This window comes from Trachemys scripta, chromosome 11 (assembly GCF_013100865.1).
Source record: "Trachemys scripta elegans isolate TJP31775 chromosome 11, CAS_Tse_1.0, whole genome shotgun sequence".
Classification (NCBI taxonomy): domain Eukaryota; kingdom Metazoa; phylum Chordata; order Testudines; family Emydidae; genus Trachemys; species Trachemys scripta.
Genome location: NC_048308.1, coordinates 5298828 through 5323026, shown reverse-complemented (window position 1 = coordinate 5323026; position 24199 = coordinate 5298828). Strand labels below are relative to the sequence as shown.

Sequence of the window (24199 nt, the reverse complement as noted above, 5' to 3'; positions counted from 1 at the left end):
TGAGCTGAATACTGAGTGTGTAAGTGTGTGTAAGGAAGTAAGCCTCTATACGCATGTAAGCAAGAGAGCAGATAAGCATAAGCGTGCATGTCTCAGTCAGAGGAATATATACACTTCTTTGTCCATATACTCACTGGAATGGGGGAAGATGCTCCTCTTTCAGAGAGATGGCTGAATTCGGTTATCAGCCCCTGTCACCTTTTATGGGCTCAGCATCTTCCTGGGATGGTCTTGGTAGCATTTTCCACTCCTGATTGTGCAATGTGCTAATGCATATGCAGCAGGCTTGTAATTGTTCTTCAAAGGTATGGTTGTATTGCTCTTGTCTTCATAGCCGGAAATCCTCAGAACGTCTTCAAAGTTAGTTTTCGCTCTTTTTGTTATTCGGTTCGTTTTCCTAGATACTCTTTTAGTTCCATGAGCATTTAATAGGAGTTGAAATTGTTTCTGTTGGGGCCACATGAAAGTCTTTCAGCTCTTAAAATAGTCTTTATGAAATTTAAATGATTATTAAAGCGTCTTTAAACTTAAATGGTCATCAAAGAAGGTATTAGCTTTTCTTCTTACCATTCTTGGAGAGTTTCTTCTTGTCTTTCACATTTGCTAAGGAATTGCTTAAGCATTGCCAGATAGCAAATGAATTCCCAATTAATATAAATATTGTTATACTAAAATTGCTTCTTTCATTAGTAACTGGTGACCACATCAAATGACCTTGTTATATTTGTACCTAAAACATCTTACTGTTCATATAACAATGGTATCAGGAAGTTATATGAATGGCTTGCATTCAGATACCAAATATTTGTGAATGAGCATGTCAGTGGAAGCTTGTACCATCTTGAAAACAATGCTTTTACAAGTAAATATGAGTTTAAAAAACCCAATACCTTCTGTAAAACATTTCTAACCATAAACACTCTCATTAAAGTGTAAAGAATAGAGACTATATGGTGTTTATAAAGAAATCCATTCCAGTAAGGATATTTCTAGAAATTTTTGTAGGGGCTTAAAAGTGAAGGTTTTTCTTTTTCCTAAGAGTCCAATTTTTATGATTTAGTTTATTGCTTTGCTAACACATCCATAAGTATCAATCCTCTTTGGAATATCCTGAATAAAGAACATGCTTGCATTTTTACACAACCAGATCTCTTTGTAATACATCAATATCTTGTTCTTTGAGAAGGCCCTCTTGTTGGTTGGTTGACTTTCGACCAAATTATCTCTACTTTTACAACCTAACATTTGTAGTATATTTACAACTTGCAATTAAAGATTGCAATCAAGTATTCTATACAAGGAACAAATCACAGTAGCTAACTCTTATGTGCATCTTTCAAACCTTGCTATAAAAGAAAATAGAAGAGAATGTTAAAACAGGGACTATAAAGCTGCATCCCAGAATCTGTACAAATACACGTTGCGGTAATAAATGCATTTTTTATGACTAAGAAGATGTAATCCTCTTTTTTTGTAGCGTGGTGACTGTCACTGGTTGACAGGAAGTAGAGATTGCCTAGGAATTTCCTTATTTAATGTGGACTTTTCATTTAATTAAATAAGCAACCATAAACACATGAGCTATTATATTTGCCAACCATCCTATATATGAAAATAATTTTAAATTTCAATAAAATTGGGGCAAGTTTGTAATAAAATTAAAATTCTAAGATTAAATGAGTTTTTTATTCATAACCATTTGGGTGCCAATGTTGAACTCCTAAGCCACCTCTCTCTGATCTCTCCTAGGAGCTGGTGGTTGGTCCCCATTGGAATCGAATCCGAAACAATGGCTTCAGATTGATCTGGGAGACAGAGCTGAGATTACAGCAGTCGCCACCCAAGGCAGGTACGGAAGCTCTGACTGGATAACAAGCTACATTCTAATGTTCAGCGATACAGGACGCAACTGGAAGCAGTACAGACAAGAAGACGGGATCTGGGTATGTCTAAACTTTTTTTTCCGTCCAGATCAGTTGTTACAATTGAACTTGGCAAGTTCCAGGCAGACTTGGCCCTGTGATGTTTAGCTTCAGACTAATTTGGGGTTTGGACAAAACAAAAGTTTTTTTTTCTTTATTTTAACAAGTTCCTACTTTGGAATAGATTTGGAAGCAGAATGGTTTAGCAGTGAGACCGGGGACTCCAACACACGATGACTATTCTAATCCCCATTAGACCACTGAGTCTCTGTGTCACGTTGTGTTATGGACTGACGGCTAGATTGTGCTTCAGGCTACATGAACACTCAGGGAAGTGAGACTCTTCCTTATGCTTTTGTGCACGGTGGACTTTGCAGTTGGGTTACGTTGGGGTAAGTGGAGCAACCAGCCTTCAGAATCCCTGCCGAGAGCAGGTGGGCAGGCAGTGAGCAAAGTCTTGGCCATCTGCCCCACTCGGGCTTGCTGGCCAGAACAGCTGAGCCAGTGTGGGAATGGGTAGTAATATGTTCCCAGTATAGGAGGAGCCGGGTATGTCTGAGATACAGTAACTTTAAGGGTTGCTCCCGAGCAGCTGTATTTTAGGCACAGTCTTGCGCACACAGCAGTGCCTAAAGTCAGATTCCAGCCTTCAGACTTGCTGTACCTTAAGCTAAATGCTTGAATATAGCTGGTGCCCTGTTAAATGAATGAAACCAGCGTAGAGGCTATTAGTTAAATGAAGTAAAATCTCACCAGAAACACCAATACGAAGTAAAATATTGCCTGGAAAAGTAGAAAGGACTTTGCAAAAATCCTTCCGGTCATATATAAATATTTGTCTAAACTATTAAATATGGTTTTTCCTTTTCCTTGCTATACCATTCATTTGTGGGATCAATGTCCTATATAGTACTACAATGTGTGCTGATGCTCAGTAAAATATATTCTGAAAATAAAGGATAAAATTAAGATATGTGATGAGTGAACTTCAAAAGTTCAGATACACATCTCAGCTTCTTTGGAACATTTTGCTGAAGGAAAAATTTGTAAATTTCACAAGAGCAGGTTATTCCAGGAGATTTCCAGAATTTGGAGATTACAGATGAGCAGGGCTGCAGTAATAACAGTGTTTTGTCTGTATTTCACTTCCACTTTTGGATAAATCCCAGGAAATACAGAAGCATGCACAACATTAAAAGAAAGAAAAAGGTTAACCAAACTGTCTCCCATTCTCATTTGCACTGCTGTTTCACTGTGTGACTTGGAGAAAGTGACTTATGCTCTCTGTGCTTTCAGTTAGAAAATTTATAAACAAAAGATGGGCTTAAAATTTAGGCCTGATTCTCCTCTCACAATTACATAAATCAAGAAGACTCCATTCAAATCAATTAAACCACTCCTGTTAAAGTGGAGTGAATTAAGTGCAGGGACCATTTGCAAAATTCAGCTTTTGATCTAGGTGTGGACTTTGAACACTGAAAGATTCGGGTCCAATGTTTGAACCTTCTGAAGTTTGTCCAAGAATCCAAAATTATTCAGTGTTTCCTGACCTCCTACTGCTGGTTCTGTATTATAAAGAGTTATTTTTCATAAGTGTAAATTAATTTGCATTTCAAGAAATGATTTTTTTTCAAAACATGACTTGTTAGGACTGAACTTCCCTCCTTTTCAAAAACTTAGAACCAGTTTTTCCTTTAGTAAAGTTTTCTTCTAAAAGAGGAACTTAAAAGACAACTGGTAAAATTTACAGTAGCAAATCTTTATGCCCTAAGGATCCAATTTAGAGAGTTTCTGATCTGGCACGGAGTCTTGCGTACCACAATAAGAATATGCCCGGCAGGCATTTAGCAGTAGATCAGGATTTATGAAGGAGCTGAACTCTTCCACATTACTAAATAATCAGGCGTGAAGGTGCTTCTAGGAAAAACCTTGTGACACAACTTCCAAAGCCTCAGTAGGTCTGCAGACTTCCTATTTGAAGAGCAATGTTATAAAGTTTTGTGGTGCGAACAATTTTAGAACAAATATGAGATTATTTTTATAGCAATGGAAATGTGAAATAGAATTTGGGTAAGACGAAGAAAATGGTCCTGGTATTTTCTTGCTGCATGATAGTTCCTAAACTCAAATGTTTATGATGTGACACCCAGTGATGCAGGTTTAGGTCCCCATATCCAGAGTATAAGGTGAAATTCAGGTTAAGTTACAGCTTCACCAAACTTTGTTTGAACAAGAGCTATACAAAATACACAAAATAAAAATTGAAATGATATGAAACATGTTTGGTTTGCCATTTCATTAGACTCAACATTCAGCCTTGCTTAATAAAAAAATCTCACTAAGGTTCAAGAACTTTTACAGCTTCAGGTAGAAATAGTGAAATCCAGCAATATTTTTGCATGATTTTGATCCCAATTCAAGTGAAACTTGGTGATCGGGGTTGCGTTTCTCCTTGAGTGTTTCGGTTGTTTATACTGTAAACTCAAGGAGCATGAACCCTGCAGAAACTGAAACCCAAAAGAGGTTATGACAAATGCGGGAGACAGTCTGATCTAATTTAGGCTCTGTTCTCAGAGTCTCTTATGGGTCTGGGTAAGCATAGAATCATAGGACTGGAAGGGGCCTGGAGAGGTCTTCTAGTCCAGTCCCCTACACTCAAGGCAGGACTTAGGCTACGTCTGCACTAGAGACTTTACTGCAGCACCTGAGTCACTGTAGGATATTCCATGAAGCCATTCTATGCAGATAGGAGAGAGCTCTCCCGCTTATATAAATAAACCACCCCAACGAGTGGTGGTAGCTGTGTTGGCAGGAGAGCGTATCCCGCCAACATAGCACTGTCCACACCGGCGCTTCTATCGGAGTAACTTATGTTGGTCAGGGGTGTTTTTTTCCCAACACCACTGAGCAACATACATTTTACTGACAAATGCGCTAGTGCAGACATAGTCCTCTAGACCATCCCAGACAGGTGTTTATGTAACCTGCTCTTAAAAATCTCCACTGATGGAGATTCCACAGCCTCCCTAGGCAATTTATTCCAGAGCTTAACCACCCTGACAGTGAGGAAGTTTTTCCTAATGTCTAACCTAAACCGCCCTTGCTGCAATTTCAGCCCATTGCTTCTTGTCCTATCCTCAGAGGTTAAGAACAATTTTTCTCCCTCTTCCTTGTAATTTTTCTCCCTCTTCCTTGTACTTGAAAACTGTTATCATGTCTCCTCTCAGTATTCTCTTTTCCAGACTAAACAAACCCAATGTTTTCAATCTTTCCCCACAGGTCATGTTTTCTAGATCTTTAATCATTTTTGTTGCTCTTCTCTGGGCTTTCTCCAATTTGTCCACATCTTTCCTGAAATGTGACACCCAGAACTGGACACAATACTCCAGTTGAGGCCTAATCAGTGCGGAGTAGAGCGGAAGAATTCCTTCTTGTGTAATGCTTACAACACTCCTGCTAATACATCTCAGACTGATGTTTTCTTTTTTTGCAACAGCGTTACACTGTTGACTCTCATTTAGCTTGTGATCCACTATGACCCCCTGATCCCTTTCCACAGTACTTCTTCCTAGGTAATCATTTCCCATTTTGTATGTGTTTGCAACTAATTGTTCTTTCCTAACTGGAGTACTTTGCATTTGTCCTTATTGAATTTCATCCTATTTACTTCAGACAGTTTGTCCAGATCATTTTGAATTTTATTCCTATCCTCCAAAGCACTTACAACCCCTCCCAGCTTGGTATCATCCTCAGACTTTATAAGTGTACTTTCTATGCCATTATCTGAATAATTGTGAAGATATTGATTAGAACCAGATCCATAATGGACCCCATTTGACCTTCCAGCTTGACTGTGAACCACTGATAGCTACTCTCTGGGAACAGATTTCCAGCCTGTTATGCACTCACCTAATAGTAGCTCCATCTAGGTTGTATTTCTGTAGTTTGTTTATGAGAAGGTCATGCAAACCAGTATCAAAAGCCTTACTAAAGTCAAGATATGCCACATCTACTGCTTCCCCACCTATCCACAATGCTTGTTACCCTGTTAAAGAAAGCTTTTAGGTGGGTTTGACACAATTTGTTCTTGACAATCCATGCTGACTGATACTGATCACCTTATTATCTTCTAGGTGTCTGCAAATTAATTGCTTAATTATTTGCTCCATTATCTTTCGGGGTACTGAAGTTAAGCTGACTGCTCTGTAATTCCCTGGGTTGTCTTTATTCCTCTTTTTATAGATTGGCACTATATTTGCCCTTTTCCAGTCCTCTGGAATCTCACCCGTCATCCATGACTTTTCAAAGATAATCACTAATGGCTCAGATATCTCCTCAGTCAGCTCCTTGAGTATGTTAGGATGTATTGCATCAGGCCCTAGAGACTTGATAACATCTAACTTGCCTAAGCAATTTTTAACTTGTTCTTTCCCTATTTTAGTCTCTGATCCTGCCTCATTTTCACTGCCATTCACTACATTCAATATCCAATTGCTACTAAACAATGAAAACTGAAACAAAAAAGGTCATTTAGCACTTCTGTTATTTCCACATTTTCTGTTATTTCCCCCCACCCCCTACCCCCCCATCGAGTAACGGGCCTACACTGTCTTTGGTCTTCCTCTTGCTTCTAATGTATTTGTCTCTAGATAGTTGAATCTCATTTTGTGCCTTGGCCTTTCTAATTTTCTCCCTACATACTTACATTATTTGTTTATATTCATACTTTGTACTTTATAGTCATACTTTCCACTTTTTGTAGGATTCTTTTTTCAGTTTCAGATCATTGAAGATCTTCTAGTGAAGCCAGGGTGGTCTCTTGCCATACATCCAATCTTTCCTACGCAGTGGGATAGTTTGCTCTTGTGCACTTAATAATGTCTCTTTGGAAAACTGCCAACTCTCTTGAACTCTCTAGAATACATGTAATGCAGAGCATTCCAGCTGCACCCCCAAAAATACAGCCTGCATTTGGGGCTGAGAGTGAAGGTAATGTAGAAATGAACAGTAGCTCTGAACAAGCCTATGAGACCTCCTCCTTCAGAAGTCCTTTCCAACTACTTCAAAGCCCCTTTATTGTGTCAGAATAGCATAAAAGTTCTGTAGCATATCTGAGAATTGGGCCCAAAGATTCTTTAGCAGACTAATAAGACAGGTTCTTATATACTGGTATACATGACCACATTACCAGTAAAATCCCCTTCTTTACTTTACAGAGATTACAAGGCTTATTATTCTCCTCTGAGGGCATGCATACAACTCCCATCAAGTTTAACATTAACGAGAGAGCTGCACAGACAGCGCGCGAGGAGAATCATAATACCGCTTATGTTTTCACTCAGTCTATGTTTACGATGTTAGAAAATTCTGCAGCTGGAGTTGGAGACCAAACAGATTAGCCATTGAAAACCAGTTTTCCAAACCCATTTGTATTTAAATAATCCTGTTATGAAGAGACTTTGTGGTTCACCTCAAACTAGGCTTACAATTATATTTTCAGTATGGATAAATCAGCCATGTGGGGACACACTGGCTACTGATTGCGAGACAAAAAGCATAAATCTTATTATGTGTAAAAAGGAAATCCTTTTTTTCTGTGTTTTTTAAATGTTGAATAATTCAGAATTTACTTGACCTGCATACACAACACAGCTGGGTTCTGTTCAAGTTGTGTATATCATTGCAACTCTTGTGCATAAGTACAGGCAGCAAGGCAATCCTAGATATCCTCGTTCGTTTAGAGATCTTTTCTACTGCCTGTAATGCAAAATGCTTTAGATAATTAAAATACAAGCACACAGAAAGGTGTAAAGAATAACCGAGGGAGAATGGACTGAAGGTGCCTAGGCAAGGGAGAAGAGAGACTTGCTCAGCTAAAATGTGAAAGGAAAATGAGTCTAGGAAGTTGAGAAATAGAGGGAGGCTCTTCCAGATAATAAAAGCTGTACAGAAGAAGGCTCCCGTATCAGCAGGGGTGTGACTTTTTGGAGAGACATAAAGGAGGACAGTGGTAGAGATAGCAAAGAGGTGGTAAGAAGATCAGTTTAGACCCAGGTCCTGTGGAGTCTTATGCAGGTGCATAAAGTTAAGCATGTGATTTGTCCCATTGGCTTCAATGAGACTCCTCACATGCACAACATTAAGTGGGTGCCACAAGTGTTTGCAGCATTGGGTCCTTAGGCTAGTGCAATCCAGAGGAGGGTCGTTTTTAATTAGTTTGTAAATCTAGTGAAGTGCAGTAAAACTCCTGTTTCTGCTGGAACGTCTTCCACGTTCATGGAATTTTTTTGGTGAGTTAATTATGGTGAATGTGGGAGACAGGTATTGTGGTATCTTTGGGGGACCATATTGTATTAAGTCTATGAATGGTTTATGTATCATTGTGGGTCAGGGATTGTATGCCAGCTAAGGCAGGGTGTGATGGTGGTGGGGAGTTACCATAGTTTCTCCGGGAACTCAAAACGGGATGGGGTTTAAGGCTTGTGGCTGAAACTGTTAACAACTCCAGAGAGGTACCTCCCTTGGGGTGACCTGCATATACTGGTACAAACTGGGTTTTCCAGAGACCAACAGATAAAGAGCATTTATGTAAAAAGGATGTGTTTAAACTGACACAAGGCCTTCCTTTTGATTCATCAGCCGGATAAGACCTTCTGGGTACAGCCCATAAAACTGATGGGTGACCTCTGGTATGCTTTTAGCATGCATATAGGAATGTTTATTGTATTGTTTTTTAAAATGTTTTCTCTGTTTTTGCCCTAAGAATAAATGTGTTTTGTTTTTTTTTTGCTTTGTGAAGACTGGTTGGTAACTGATATACAGTGCCCTAGCTCCTGGAGAAAGATTAATCACAGGTGCCAGACCCCAATCCCACCTGCTGGGGAAATCACAGTGTGGTGCAGAGGGACTGTATGTCTAACCCACCCCCACATTGGAGGGAGAGAGGCATGGGTCTCCACTTGAGATAGGTGGTGGCAGGAAGCCTAGAAAGTCCTCAAGGAAGATGTGTGTGTGTGTGTGTGTGTGTGTGTGTGTGTGTGTGTGTGTGTGTGTGTGTGTGTGTGTAAGGTGCAGTTAACCCCAAAACTGTGACAATATTTTCATAGTGTTTAATCTTATCGTCGGATTTATAATTCTTTTCCATCACTGCTGGAACAGCACCAGGACTGGCAACAGTGTAAGTGCTACTTTATGATAAGGCATTTGTAGCACCATGTCCTAAAACCTTCTTGCAAGGTCAGAGAGAAACCCTAGAAGCATTAGTGTTGAATTGTTTGAGTGCATTCTGTTTGGCTTAGGCTTGGTGGAATTGGATTTTAATTTTTTTGTATATAATTTTAACGGCTATCAGTTCATTTTTTCCTATTTTTTCAATTTTAGATATTCATAGTTGTGGGACATGATGGGGTTGGTCAGACAATAGGGGGCAGATAGTGAATAGTTAATGGCACACTGAGGTTCAAAATGTTAAAGCTTTAGATCCTGTAAAAGACACATTGTCAACATCACATGTCAGAATATACAAAGTAAATATCCTTAAGTCAAACAAAGTTCTCAAGCAGTATTTTTCTTACCTTGCCTATGTGTAGATTTCTATTATCAATGGAAATATTTTTTTGGTCGGTTTGTGTGTGGTGTGTAGTGAAATTCACAGTTACGACTGTGAACCTAAGAGCCCCTTAATGGCAGCTGGCAAAGACCACACCCAATATTGTCAGAATATTTTGTCAAATGATGTCTTGTAAGGTATCATATAAAAACCGATGACACGCTGGTCATTAATAATATTGCGTAAAGTATACACAGTTAGTGTATAAAGAATAAGGTGTGCGCACTGGAAATATGTTCCTAAAATATGTTCAGACCAAGCAATCTGAGTAGAGCGAATGCATAAGTTGTTGTAGACAAAGGAATGGTGTTTTGCTTATGGCTCTAATGTCAATTGAGCAAAGGGAGTCCAGAGATAATGGAAGTACATTTACATCTAAGGTAAACAAAGTGATTATATCCATTTGAAAAAGCCGATTGACCAGAGGATCAAATCACCTGCAGAGAAGAACTGGGCTTGCTTTTCAAGGAATACATTTCAGATTTATTAGACTATAAAATGAAGGGAAGAGAACCCCTTAATTTTCTATCACTTAGGGAACAAAGGGGACAGCACCCTTTGATTCTGTGAACATTGGATCCTCTGGCCTGGAGGTGCTGGTAACTTTGATGTAAGTGAGAAAACTGCTTAAGCAGAGAATGTAATTTGCTGAGATTAGGTATTGGTCCCTAGAAAATGTGTATTGGTGTGTTTGTAATCATACCTGTCTTTTTCCTTTAAATCACTTAACTCACTGGTCTTTATTAATAAATTTATTCTTAGTTTTACTATAAATGATCTCAGTGCTGTTCTATTGAGGTATAGAGTGAGTCCCCAGCTAACCTAACAGGCTGATGTGTGTACTGTCTTTTTGGGGGCAGCAAGATTAATAATGTTTGTGAGCATCCTAGTGAGAGGGACTGGACGCTGCAGAGAGAAGTCTCTGGGGAATTCATGAATTGGGGTTCACTGATTTAAGCTTGCTTTGCAGGTAACAAACTGGCAGAGTTCCAAGGAGTTTGTTGTTGAGACAGACGGACTGGTATGGCAAGTTCCTGACATATAGGTCAAGCCTCAGCAAAGCTCTCCCTTGCTGGGGCAGAGGGGTAACACATAGTGGCTTACAATTCTGGGTGTGCCGAGGGAAGTGTCATACAACCACTTACTGATTAAAAATCAAACCCTTCCAAGCCTGTTTATAATATCTCATTCTGCTATAAATGTGTTTGGATGCGCTAATCGCCTGTGCATGCAGTAATTATCACCAGTCCAACTGGTATTAAGTACTGCATACCCATGAATTACCACCATCTTCACCACCTCTGCTCGTGTGGAGAGAAGACAGGGAGGAGTCCTAGTCTTGTGGCTATATCCACCTAGGAAAGAAGGTGCTGGGCCAGTTTTGCTGTGCCAAGTGAAGGTACGGCCTTCATAGACTCATAGACTTTAAGGTCAGAAGGGACCATTATGATCATCTAGTCTGACTTCCTGCACAACGCAGGCCACAGAATCTCACACACCCACTCCTATAACAAACCCCTAACCTATGTCTGAGTTATTGAAGTCCTCAAATTGTGGTTTAAAGACCTCAAGGTGCAGGGAATCCTCCAGCAAGTGACCTGTGCCCCATGCTGCAGAGGAAGGCAAAAAACCTCCAGGGCCTCTGCCAATCTGCCCTGGAGGAAAATTCCTTCCCGGCCCCAAATATGGCGATCAGTTAAAGCCTGAGCATGTGGGCCAGACTCACCAGCCAGACACCCAGGAAAGAATTCTCTGTAGTAACTCAGATCCCACCCCATCTAACACCCCAGGGCATATTTATCTTCCAGAGACTCCTCAACTGCTCTTTCACCTTGCAATTCTGTGACAGTTAAGCGTATGGCAGGTCATCCTGGATCCCCTTTGGGATCACTGCACGATTAGCACTAACTTGGGACTGATTCTGACATTGGGACATGGCTTATCCACTTCTAATTCAGATTCACATTACCAGGCCAAAGGTTCTGAGCTTTTAAAAGTGGTCTCTTGTAACTCATGCCTCTTCCAGACATAGCTAGGCAGACCCTTCTAGGAAGGAAGTGATTAAGATCCAAATATATCTTTATTTGTAATTTGTTCTAAGTGGAGTTACTCCTGGGGACCATTTATAATTATTTTTTATTTGTAGCACCTAGGAGCTAGCTATGGACCAGGGCCGCACTGAGGTGAGCACTGTGCAGACACAGAACAAAAAGACAGCCGCTGCCCCAAGGCGCTTACAATCTAAGTACAAGACAAGAGACAACACATGGATACAAACAGACGTACGAGGAAACAATACTGGTGATAGGCAGTGGGCACAGCACACCAGCAGTCTAACCACTTAGAGACTGAAGCGGCTGTGTATGTGGTATCTTGGGGTGTTGTGCGGGTGGCTCATTACAGTGATGTTCTAAATTCTGCAGTGATGCTGAGGAACCCCAAAGCCAGCTAGTTGAGACACCCACAGTCTGCCTGTTCAGACTTTCGATGCATGCTGCAAAGCCCATGTTTTTCCCCCTCCAGGCTTCTGTGAAGGGGGTAGGTTGAAGACTGATTGGTGGCAGAATATGGTTGTTAACATTGATTACTTTCAGTTTGGAGGACCTTGGCCAGGCAGTTCATGGTTTGAATTTCATTTCTGGTTTAGGTACTGCATTGTGAGACACATGAAGCCGTAGATTTATGCCATCTAATTTATCAGTAAATATAGACCAAATAGTCCTTCAAGCCATTTATAGTTTGGTTCTTTTCCCTGCTACCCAGAATGCACAGGTTCACAGACAGACTCTGGAGCTGAAGAAGTATGTCGTTTATTTGCTGCTTCAGTGAGTGATCAGTCCACTGAAACAGGCCCTAGCATAGGGTTAAATGCAAGCACACAGCCACATTCAGGTGCTCCCCTTAAATACATTTGTAACTCCCCTTTCCTCCATGGGTTACTCAGGAACAGGCAACACTCACCTGTGTGCCTGGGCGCCTGATGTTGTTGACATTGAAGAGTATCCCAGTGGTGCTGTTGGATTGGTGGGAATTCTCTATTCACCCCTCTGCTGCAGTCCCTTTACTCCTAAAGGCATTTAAATTGGAGGTGCCTCCACCTGACGGGCCCCTGTACACGCTCAATGGTGTGCCTTGGGAACCGCCAGGAATAAACCTATTCCAATAATAAATAATAATATAATCTGCAGCATGGGTGTAACTCAAAAATACCAATTATAAATAATATACATCCAATATACTTAAATCAGAGGTAACACACCTTTACTTAACAGCGTAAGAAACAGGGTGTAACAGACTAAGATTAAATGTCACTACTAATTTAAATCCAAGGGGCAGTTGAATAAAATCAATTCACAAATATAATATACAGTAATCATTGAAACGTATGTACACTGCCACCATTTACCCCACCCCGCAGTGAACGCTCCTCTGGATTTCAGAGTCCTAGATGATTGCGTGGGCGCTCTGGAAGACCTGCAGCTGGAGACAGTGCTCTGGTGGTTCTGTGTATCCGTCCAGCCAAAGCAACAAGTGGCACAACCCCTCTGAGGACTGGAGCTGGCAGCAGTTCTGGGTCCTGGTTCGATGGGAAGATCACTCTGTGTCTCCTCAGATTCAGTCTCTCTCCTGTGCCCCTTCCCTTGCAAGTACTTTCCCAAACCAGAGTGGGGGTTACTCACATCCTTCACCCCAGGCCCACCTCAGTCAGCTCCAGGCACAGCAACAGTCTCTGCCCTTGCTCCAGTGGAGCCACCAACCGCCTCTGAGGCTCCCTGCTTGATCAAAGCCCCTGCAGGCTCCCAGCAGCAGCTCCTGGTGTGGACAGAGCTCCACAGCAGCAATCTCATTCCTCTTCCCAAAATGGAGTCCACCGCCTGCTCCCCTGCACAAGGAAGTCTCTCCCTCTTTCCCCAAAGCATTGTAGTCTCTAAGGCTAGATTGCAGCACACAGGCTTTTCCCTTGGCACACTCCCAATAAAGTTCAGAGGCCCCTCTAGTGACGGGTGCCTACACATTATTACAAAGTTATTCAGTATATATTGTATAAACACTTTCCTGCTTAACACTAAGGTTAGTTTGTTAACTCAGTTCTTTACCTGATTGGACTGCTGACCCAGTTGTTCACCTGATCAGGTTGCTGACCAAGCTTTTGACCTGGCTGTTCTCTTTCCTTGCCAGATAAGCAGGCATCTTTTCACAGGTCCCATCACCTAAAATGTACATTCTACATATCACATCCTATCTATCCAGTCTGTTTCTTGTTTGCATGTACTCATTATCCAATGACTTGTTTTGGGTCCTTTCTTATGTACTTGTTCATTTTTTCCAGTTCAGGGTGTTTCCAGAAAAACACCCCCTGCTTGGTGCACATTAACATTCCTGCAAAATCTGTAGACTCGGCAGAGCAAGGTGCCATCTGTGTATTACCACACTTGCCCGATACTTTCATACACAACATCCGTTATTACAGTAACTCCACCAGCTGTCTTTCTTCTTTGTCCTGCCCAGATATGTCCACAGGGGGAGTCTTTTGATCCCGGTGACCATTAGTTTGATTATTTCTAGCTGTTTGTACATCATTCAGTGTTAGTTGTCATGGCATGCCTATGTAAGTGCTACTAGATATGGTTTCAGCACTTAATTTACTTTTATGCAGAGGGACCCCTACCAGCCATCCGGGGAAAAACATGACTTGGGCTAAAAGATGTTAACCACCAATAGCAGCCTCTTCATACCCAGGCCCCATCTAGCCCAAGAATACCTGCACGTTCCCTTGTAGGCTCAAAATACTGCTGCTGATGGAATCTCTTCTTTAGCATTTACTACAGTGGTAGCTTGTACTTGTAAGTCTCCCATTTGTATTAAAACCCCAGTGTTAATAGGGCCCTGTTTTTCTACCCATAACCCACTGTATCTTCCCTTTAGCATTTCCTTCCCTAAGTCAGTATATCATGGAAGTTGCTGCTCCACTGTCTAGTAACATTAATCCCCCCTGCCCTTCAATTTATGTTTGGATATGAGGCTGCCCCCAATTATCAAATTTAATAGGGCAAACTTGTTGTGGGGTAGCCTCAGGACAGAACCTCCTCTATTATGGGGCCAGTACCACTCTTACTTTATCCCAACCAGACCCCACTATAGACCTTCCCAACTCCCCACAGGAGTACACTCGCCATCTGTCATGGGCTCCACTCCGAGTCACTGCAGCAAACTGTTGACCAGTTCTTTTCTCCACTATCCAGAATGCACAGGTTCAGACAGACAGACTCTGGCGCTGCACACGTATGTTGTTTATTGGCTGTGTCAGTGAGTGATCAGTCCACCGAAACAGGCCACAGCATAGGGTTAAATGCTAGTGCACACCCACATTCAGTCGTTCGCCTTAAATACATTATTACAAAGTTGTTTATTATATATTGTATAAACGCTTTCCTGCCTAATGCTAAGGTTAGTTTGCTAACTCAGTTGTGTACCTGATTGGACTGCGGATCCAGGTGTTCACCTGATCAGGTTGCTGACCAAGCTTTTTACCTGGCTGTTCTCGTTCCTTACCAGACAAGCAGGCATCTTTTCACATGTCTGACCCGGTACAGCCTTTCTTATGTTCTTATGTCCCAACCCCTAAAATATACATTCTACACATCACATCCTACAGGTGCCGAGAGAGAAAATGACCATTTGCAAATAGATTAAAATGAGAAAGAGGTAGGTGTGGGGTGATGCACAGGCTATAAAGCCTACTTGCTAAGGGGAAATGGATCATTAATTTGTGTCTAGCAAACAATTTCTGAAGATTAGCCAAATAAAAATGTCCCAGGGATAAAGCACTAAAGCTGATCCGCCCACAGCTGAAAGCCATTTGGAAACAATAACAGTTGGATTGACTGCAGGGCTGTGGAGAGAAGTTACTTTCCACCTGAATTGCTTCCTTAGTGAATCTGCTTTGCAGATGGGTTAGAGAGGGATCAACTGGGAAAAATTGTTTGCAGAATATAAAAACGCAAATATTTTCTTCTTTGATTTTCCCACTGAAACCTGTGTTAATTTCTATGGCCCTTCTGGGTCGTGTTAATTTGGATGGAATGGCTTATGGGAGTGGTTAACAAGATATTGGAGCCTTTCGCTCATGAAAAGCCTGTTAAAATCTAGCTGAAGCCTAACGGAATGATGCTAACAATATAAAAAGCACCGTTACGCATGCTGCTTGGCACTGAATGGGCAAAGAGAACCACTGCCATCCCTGGGGGTTGTCCCTCCAGGCTAAGGTCAAGATTTCTTGACAAGGTCCCATGGGTGAAGCTTGCAGTGCTTCTGCCCACGATGTGCCTCTTTCCTGGACACATGGAAGACTTCAGATCACAGCACCGTTCATAAGGATTGGCTACACTAACTCTTCAAGGCCTCGATCCTTCTTTGCAAGTTTGTCCTTTCTAGTGAATACCTGTATTTTGTCTGGCTTTACCCCAGATGTATTACACGCATGCCAAACTCTTCTGGTTTCATTGGGACTGTCTAGGTTTTCAAGGGTTATGTATTTATGTTAGTACCAGGGGTAAAAGTAGAAATAGGGACTTACCGGTACAGGGCTGGGTTGGGGCTGGCTTTGGCCCCCGGAAGGGGGAGGGATACGGGGGGGTCAGAGCCAGCCCTGGCCCTCCCTGTAGCGGTAAGTGCCCTCCCCGTCCCCTACCGGGGTAGCAGCAGCAGCCGGAGGCTCCAGCAGCAGTTTAAAGGGCCCAGGGCTTGGCCGCCGCTACCGCCCCGGGCCCTTTAAACCGCTGCTGGAGCCCCCGGCTGCCGCTGCTACCCCAGGGCTCCGGGGGCTATTTAAAGGGCCCGGGACTCCCCTGCTTCTACTGCCCTAGGCCTTTACATAGCCCCCGGAGCCCTGGGGTAGCGGCGATGGGGCTCCGGCAGCTATTTAAAGGGCCCAGGGCAGTAGAGGCAGCGGGAATCCCGGTCCTTTAAATAACCCCCGGAGCCCCACCACTACTCCAGAGCTCCGGCAGCAGCGCTCTGGTGGTAATTTAAAGGGCCTGGGGCTCCAGCCGCTGCTGGGAGCCCCAGACCCTTTAAATTGCCGCCTGGGGAAACTGTACCAGGGCGTACCGGCTTACTTTCACCTCTGGTTAGTACCCACTTCATGTGAACACTCTCCAAACCTCAAAAGATGGTTCCTGCCTTGAGGAGCTTGCGGTCAAACAAGAACAAACCTGTAGGCCATGGTTAGTGGAAACGGAATGGGAACTAGAATGGGCAAACTACATACAAATCAGCCTAAGTCTCTGTAGGTACCATGGCAGTGTGGACCTTTTTAAGGAGGAACTGAATACAGACCTAGTAGAGGATGAGTGGAATGTACAAAAGGAGGTGGTATTGCATGAAGGGCAGTGTGTGTGAGAAGTGGTGACAAAAGGGTGGACAAGACTGGGAGCCGTGTTGGAGAGGAGGGATAAGGAATTTAATTGGAAGCCTGATGAGGGAGATGAGTCGTGAATGAAGAGCTACCCAGAGCTCAACCTTTGCCGATTTCTGAAAAGCTCTGGATATTTTAATTATTTAAACACTTCTCATAAATCTCCCTGCCCTATGGTTTTCCCAGGGAAATACTTCAGATTGCATTGAAATGTCTCTACCTGGGTGAGGCAATTGCTCCTTCTCCTAAACCATGAACAAAATAGCTGACAGTTACACGAGACATCTCCCCTTCTTTTTGTGCTAACATTTATCCCATCCAAGAATAGAGGAAGAAGGAATTATGTTGTCACTCATACTTCTGACCTCAACTGCCTGTTTATCTTAAAAGGGACAACAATGAAAAAGTATCTGGGCATTAAAAGGTCTAGTAATTGCATGACAAACTGAACCTTTGGGTAAAGGTCTGATATTCCCCAGAACATCCACGTGTAAGTTTGCTGAATCGGGGCCAGAATGCAGAGATTTCTGCTATGTGTGCATTGTTTATCTGGGGTGCATTCTCCATACACCAGTGATGCAGTATGCTTTAGGGTTGTTTGAAACATGAGCGTATGTAATATGCTTCCTTGCAAAATAAGTTACTTGCTTTTATCGATCTGTTCTCAAGACAAAACAGGATCATGAATGAGGGCCCAATTCTCCTCCCACACCCATGGACTTAAACAGGACGACTGGACCCTTGAACTATTCAGAATGCTAGCTGCAAAGAAATATTGGACCAAATCCTGAGCCCCTGTAAATTGGTGTCAATCCATAGAAGTCATAGCTGAGGTTCCCAGCACCTCCCTGTTACATCTGCTCATCCAGCACTTGTCCCTTCTGTTAATGTGCCGATTTACAGTAGTTGAGAGGTCTAGCCCATCATGTTGAATTTGAGTAGGTGAGCAAAATCTACTGTAAATCTCTCAGGAATTTTTCAGGGGGGAAATTCTCAAGTAAACCACCTCTGCACAGAGGGCTACCCATATACTTGAAGGTTGACATTCAGTGCTCGTGCTATCCCGTTCCTGGTTCTGCAGAGACTGCCCGTTAAGTGTGAATGGTGGTGTGTCTTTGTGAAGTGGTTATGTTTCTCTGCAGAGCAGCAGATATAGCCTCGCCAGCAATCCTGCTTGGAATTAAGCTGGCTAGAAATTAAAGGAGAGTACAGCATGTTAACCCACAACACACGAGATCCAGAATGTCAAAAAACAAGCAAACAAAAAGAATTTCCAAGCAAGAGGTCTCTCTGATCTTATCCAAACCTTTAAGCAAATTATATAAACTGATGGACCCTTGTATGTATCCAAATTTGGCCTAAAAATAGTAGCAATGAGCCAGTTTTCGACTGTAAATATTTGAAATTCATCAGTATTGAGCAGGTCACCCAGAAATGGTTTTTCTATTACTTTATGTGTCTGTCTCTGTCTCTCTCTAGCAAGCTTTCCCCTGTTCTTTCATACTTGAATTGGAACTTAGCGTTGTGGCCTGGGGAGCAGGAGGCCAATGGGGAAGAGAAACAAAACCCAAAAGCAGGCAGGCGTGTGGATGATTTATGGAGAGACCTCTGATGCATTAAAACCTAATTTTCCTTAGTGTATTTGTCAAGAGTATCCAGTGTGTATTTCCCTTAGGGCTGCATGGACATCTTAGTCTCCTATCTTATACAGCATTACCCAAAGCCCATTAAATTCATTGAGTGTCTTCATGTTGTCTTCCACGAGCTCTGGATCAGGACCAGAAGGACACAGACAAAATACTTCAGCTAAAAGCCCTCCTGATAATTCTTCCCGGGTGGAACAGAGAATACCAATTATTATTTTTTTCTCCTTCTATAGCTGCTGTACTCTGAACTTTCTTTTTTTAACTCACAGTTTACTACCCTGAATGTTAACTCCTGGATCATCTTGTGCCGATGAAAAGATGTGCGTTGGGGTGTGTGGGGGGGAGAACTTTCCAGCCAGACATCCAATTAGAATTCATTTGACAAGTAGTGCTTTGTCTTCTTTGTACCAAGCCAGGAATGCTGAAGAGGCAGCATCTTGTTTGCCATTCCAAAAATACACCCTTCTAGAATAAAAATGGTATCCCCTTTTTTTTTTCCTGCTAGCTTCAGCGTAATATAGATTTATTATTCATAGGATGGAGAAGAGGTTTTTTTACACGTAGAAAAAGCTTCAAACTTGCTTCCTAATAATAATGAGAACAGTAAATAATTTTAATCAGATCCTTTCTGTAACTGTCAAAGCCTCTACTTTAATATTCCAGTTTTTGAAATACTGTTCCCAATTGCCTAGAATAAGCAAAGGATACAGATAAGAGAGATGTTTAATATATGCCCTGTTGCCTAAGCCAAAAAAAAAAAAAAGAGAGAGAGAAACCATAAGGATGCTGAAATCTTTTTTTAATACATGCAAATATTATGCTTAGTATAAAGGACAGTCTGTGGGTTGATTTTTTTTTTCCCCGGCCACTACAAAGAAGAATTATTTGCATTCAGTGGCTTTTGAATTTATGTAGCATGAAAGTTTAAAATTAAAATGCAACCATTCACCTTGAGGGTCATTGTTCTGATTAATTTTAATTCAAAATGTTACTTTCTTGAAGGCAAAAAGTCTTATAAAAATCCCTCCTGGAGGAAGGAAAAGACCCAAACTTCGAGGCATCAGCAGAATTAATTAACCTATCAGTGCTTCTTTGGAACGTGCCATGTTTATTAGGTTGTCATTTAACTGTGAAGTTTAAATATGCATCTGCCACTTTGGAAGAGCTAAACATCTCAGGCTTACAGGATTCAGCTGAAATTTCTGGTGTCGTTACTCTTCTTTGAACAAATGAGGAGGGGAAAATTTGTGAGCAAGCCAATATGTAGGTAAGCACTTCTGTAGTATTAGTTGGAAAGGACTTGCATGGGTTACAGAGTAGATAGCCATTGGGGATGGTGGAAATATAGGTCTGGGAAGATTCTGATGTTTCCATACATAGGTTAACTTTTACAGCTGTGAGAGTTTGGGGGAGACTTGCCTCACTAAGCTACCTTGACTCACGAATAAAAACTAGTCGAGCTTGTGAGCCCAGGGAGCGCTTAATTCAAGTTACTTACTTTTGCTTTAAAATATGCAGGCTCCCAGACGAGCTATGAGGACAGACAAGGCCTCCCTGGAGCAGATTCTCGCTTTCCTGAGAGTGGGTTTTGTGGGCTTTGGAGAATTTATGGTGAAAGCTTGAATGCTGCGGAGTGTTTCATGTGTAGGTTCAGTTCTCAGAAGTAATGATTTCATTTACAGCGAGATCCGTTTGGAAATGAGACCGATCAATTTAAAATGTGCCTGGCACCTACATCCCCCACTTGGATGCTAAGTCAAAAAAGCATCTGGGCCTTATAATTTAAACTGGCAGCTCTGAGGAGCCTAAACATCCTCAGGAAAAGGATTGTTTTGAAGATTAAAGCTGGTGCCCAGCAAATCTGTAATTTTTCTCTCCCAATCCCAACAGCTGAAGTCAGACGAGGTGTAAGCAACACTGACTGCCCTGGTGGTGTAGTCATTTACCACTGGTCTGAATTTGTCCCTTAACAGTATGTCTACACAGCAAGTAATACTAGATAAAGTCTAGATAATACTTAGTCCCGATATGAGTGCAGAGCACTGGACCAGGTGACCTCTCGAGGTCCCTTCCAGTCCTGCAATTCTAAAAGTGAAGGTAGGGTGGTAGACAGACCCACGACCGCTTTCATCTAGCTAGCATGTGTAAAAATAGTAGTTGTAGACATGGTGGCAAAGGTTTCAGTACAGGGTGGGAATCCAAGTATGTACCCAGAGCCCTGGGCAGAGTTGTACTCTGGTTGATAGCCAATGTTGAAGTCTACACCACCATGCCAGTACTACTATTGTTACCCATGCTAGCTAAAGGTATGCTTATCCATGCTACAGTCAGACTTTCACTTGAAGTGAAGACATATCCTGAGGTAGGGTGGCCAGATATCCCGATTTTATAGCAACAGTCCTGATATGTGGGGCTTTGTTTTACGTAGGTCCTATTCCCCACCCCGATATTTTCACACTTGCTATCTGGTCACCCTAATCCTTAGGATATGTCTACACAGCAGTTGGGAGGTGTGATTCTCAGCTCTGTGCTACCTCTGCTCTAGCTACTGCCCAAAAATAGAAGCGTGGCTGAGGCGGCTTAGGCTAGCCAGCCATGTATGGACCCAGGGGGTCGCGTGGGATTGTACTCGGGTGGCTAGCTTGAACCACCATCTTTTCCACCACAGCCACATGGTGTTTTTAGTGAGCTAGCGCGTGTCTGCCTACCTGAGCTGGGAATTGCACCCCAGAGCTGCTGTGTAGACAAAACTCTGATTTTTTTTGTTAAGCTGCTCCTTCCCCAGCCACTGCCTAAGGGAAAGGCAGAAAGCCTGTTTGCCTGTTAGAACAATAAGAGAACTAAGAGCTTTGCTGCTGGCTTGATTTGAAGGCCTTCTGAAAGGGGTCATTTTTTTTTTTTGTTAGTTTGGTTTTGGCCTCCCTCTTCTCTGATCCTCTAGAATCTTCTTTCCATTCTCCTTTGTCTTATTTATTTCTTCTCCCTCTTCCTTATCCCTCTGTTCCCCTTTCTTTTCTTACCTTTTCATTTCCTTCAGCAACTCTCATTTCCTACCAGGCTTTCGAGTTCATGCCCCAGCGAGCTTACTCTGGGAACAGGGGATGGCCACATAAATATGCAAAGTGGATTGTGGGTCTCCTTGGTGTAGGCAACAGTATGATATATGACCTCCAGCTCTATGATAGTCTGCGTTTCTCCCCACATTTTCCCCTTCCAAACTAAGTTAACTGCAGCCAAAGGGCAAAAACTCCAGTTTCTTGCAGCTGAAAGTAGCAAACAAACTGACATCTTACATCGTTGAAACTCAAGTCTGTCGATGAAGTTGACTAAAGATCTATACTGTAATTTTTTAAAAAATAAGTAAATAAATAACATAGCCACACAACTTACTCCTCGAGTAAGAGCAATAATGGATGTAGACATTCTACAAAAAAAATGGAAGAAAGTGAAATATATTAACAAGCGAGCTGGACCTTTTTTCCGATATAGATGGCTGAACATGGACCCGTCTGCTGCTGGTAGTGATAAACTTCAATATAATGCTTTCTTTCAATACCGTCATCCAACCCATCCATGATGATAATAAATTGACTCCGTATTAATGGAGTGTGACTGTACCTTCGCAGATGTACAGAGAGTTGCATGACCTACTGTCAATAAAGGAGATTAACCATGAAAACCATAAAGGAGGACAGAAAAAAAGCAGCCTTTTGAAAAGATAAGCGGGAGAGAGAAGAGCAGGATGCATGACTATCAGGTTCCAGGAAGTTAGGTCAAGCAGTTGCAATATGTGCAAACTTTGCTAGTGATGAAAATGCTTTTGGTAAAGCAGTTTAATCTAATGATATTAAAAACTGAGCATGAAAAGAAGAGAGTTCCCTCTGCCATGTAGAGAAATAGGGCAATGAAGCTCCCAAAGGATAGATGTCTCAATCATTTGGGGATACTCCTAAATGGGAGAAGCAGCTGCGATTCAGTTTCTGCTTTGGTCATCCGCCTAGATTAGAGAGATACCGTAATGTTGAGGACGGTAGAAGAATTAGATTATGCTAGCACTGAGTTCCAGGTAAAATTCAGAGTTCAGTCTCTGTTCCATATGTAATTCTCCAATGGAAACAGTGCCTTTATCATAGGGGCAGTTTTTTTATAACTTTACTGACAACATGTAGTACCATCCTTGGTGACTCTTTCTCCCCTGAACGTCAATGGGATAACTCAACTAGTAAGGAACTACAGCATCTGAGTAAGGGCATTTGTCTTTGATGCTGAAAACCCTTGGGTGCTTAATTTAAGATCAGTGGGACTATATGTACATGCTTCAAGTTAGGTACATGCTTACATTTTACAATATGGGGGCATAGATTGTAATTTTTTTAAGGTAGAGAACAGGGGTTGAAATCCTTGATACCCATGGCAAAACTTCCACTGACTTCAGTGGAGCCAGGATTCCACCCCATATTTCTTTGTGTATGTCTGTACAGCACTTAGGGTGGTACTGTTATAACAGTGACAACTGAATTGAGTTGCTCTTTACCCATTTTCTCTTATCTGTTTTGTTCTTCCTTTTTTCCATAGGACATTGTGTGCTTCCCTGCCTTGTTAGCTTCAGCCACCTCTTCTCAGGAAGTGTTTTTTTTCTTCTCCATTTCTCATGGCTGGTCAGACTGAAATAAAAAAAACAAACACAAAATGTTTTGTATACACCCTAGTCCCTCAAAGAGAACCACAGGGCTCAACCCATGTGCATCTCATCTCAGAACCAGGGTCTAGGCCTTCCTGCCACCATCTAACTTTGTTTCTTCTCTTCAAAGCATGATCTTAGTCAGAAGGCCTGCTATTGCCTTAGTAGGTGGTTAAAAGCATGTAATGTTTTCACATCCATTAACCTCTTTAGCTTATGGTCTTGCAAAATGTGAATGTGCTATTCCAGTATGTGGATTACATGATTATGGTAAGAACAGATGTTTGTGAAGGTCAAGAGAAATAAATGGGGACTTGCAGGGCATGTTATTGCATCATTAAAGGTAAATACCAGTTATTGAAAGAGGCTGAAAATGTTAGCAGCAAACACACAGGTGCAGTAATCTATGGGTGGTAGCAGTGAAATAGGGATGGAAGGATGAACAGAATTTCAGGATGCCATGGCTGAGAAGACAGTGATGATTATGACTTATCATTACCATGATACAAGTAATGATGATTCTGCTGCCACATTTTACAATAGCCTCCGGAGTAACTTACAAGTAATTATGCTATGATCAGTTGATCCTAGGTATTCACAAATTTAACTATTTATCATAATTGCCTTAGTCTCTTGGACTTAATCCAAGCAATTATTTCTTATGGTTGAAAGTACAACAAAAAGTGCAAATGAGCCCATCTGCCTCCAGACACATGTCCCACTTTGGTCAATACGCACTTTTTATTCTGCTGAAATGACAGCGATTCTTCTGTAATGTATGCCTTTCTACAGGGTTTATCATTTAGTTATGTTTTCAATTCAAAAGAATCAAAGAAACTCTAAAAAATTAAGCACCCTTATTGCAATTAAGGCCAAGTTTTCTACTGGGTGCCTAAAGTTAGACTCCTAAACAGAGGTCTGATT

General features: G+C 41.9%; 1 protein-coding gene across 1 annotated transcript in view; it reads left to right on the top strand.

The window, feature by feature from the left end:
• Nucleotides 1–24199, top strand: part of CNTNAP5 (contactin associated protein family member 5) — a 411826-nt gene that overhangs the window by 123827 nt on the left and 263800 nt on the right. Inside the window, exon 3 of the mRNA XM_034785890.1 lies at nt 1750–1943. Coding sequence (XP_034641781.1) covers nt 1750–1943 — 194 coding nt within the window. The remainder of the gene's footprint in view (nt 1–1749; nt 1944–24199) is intronic.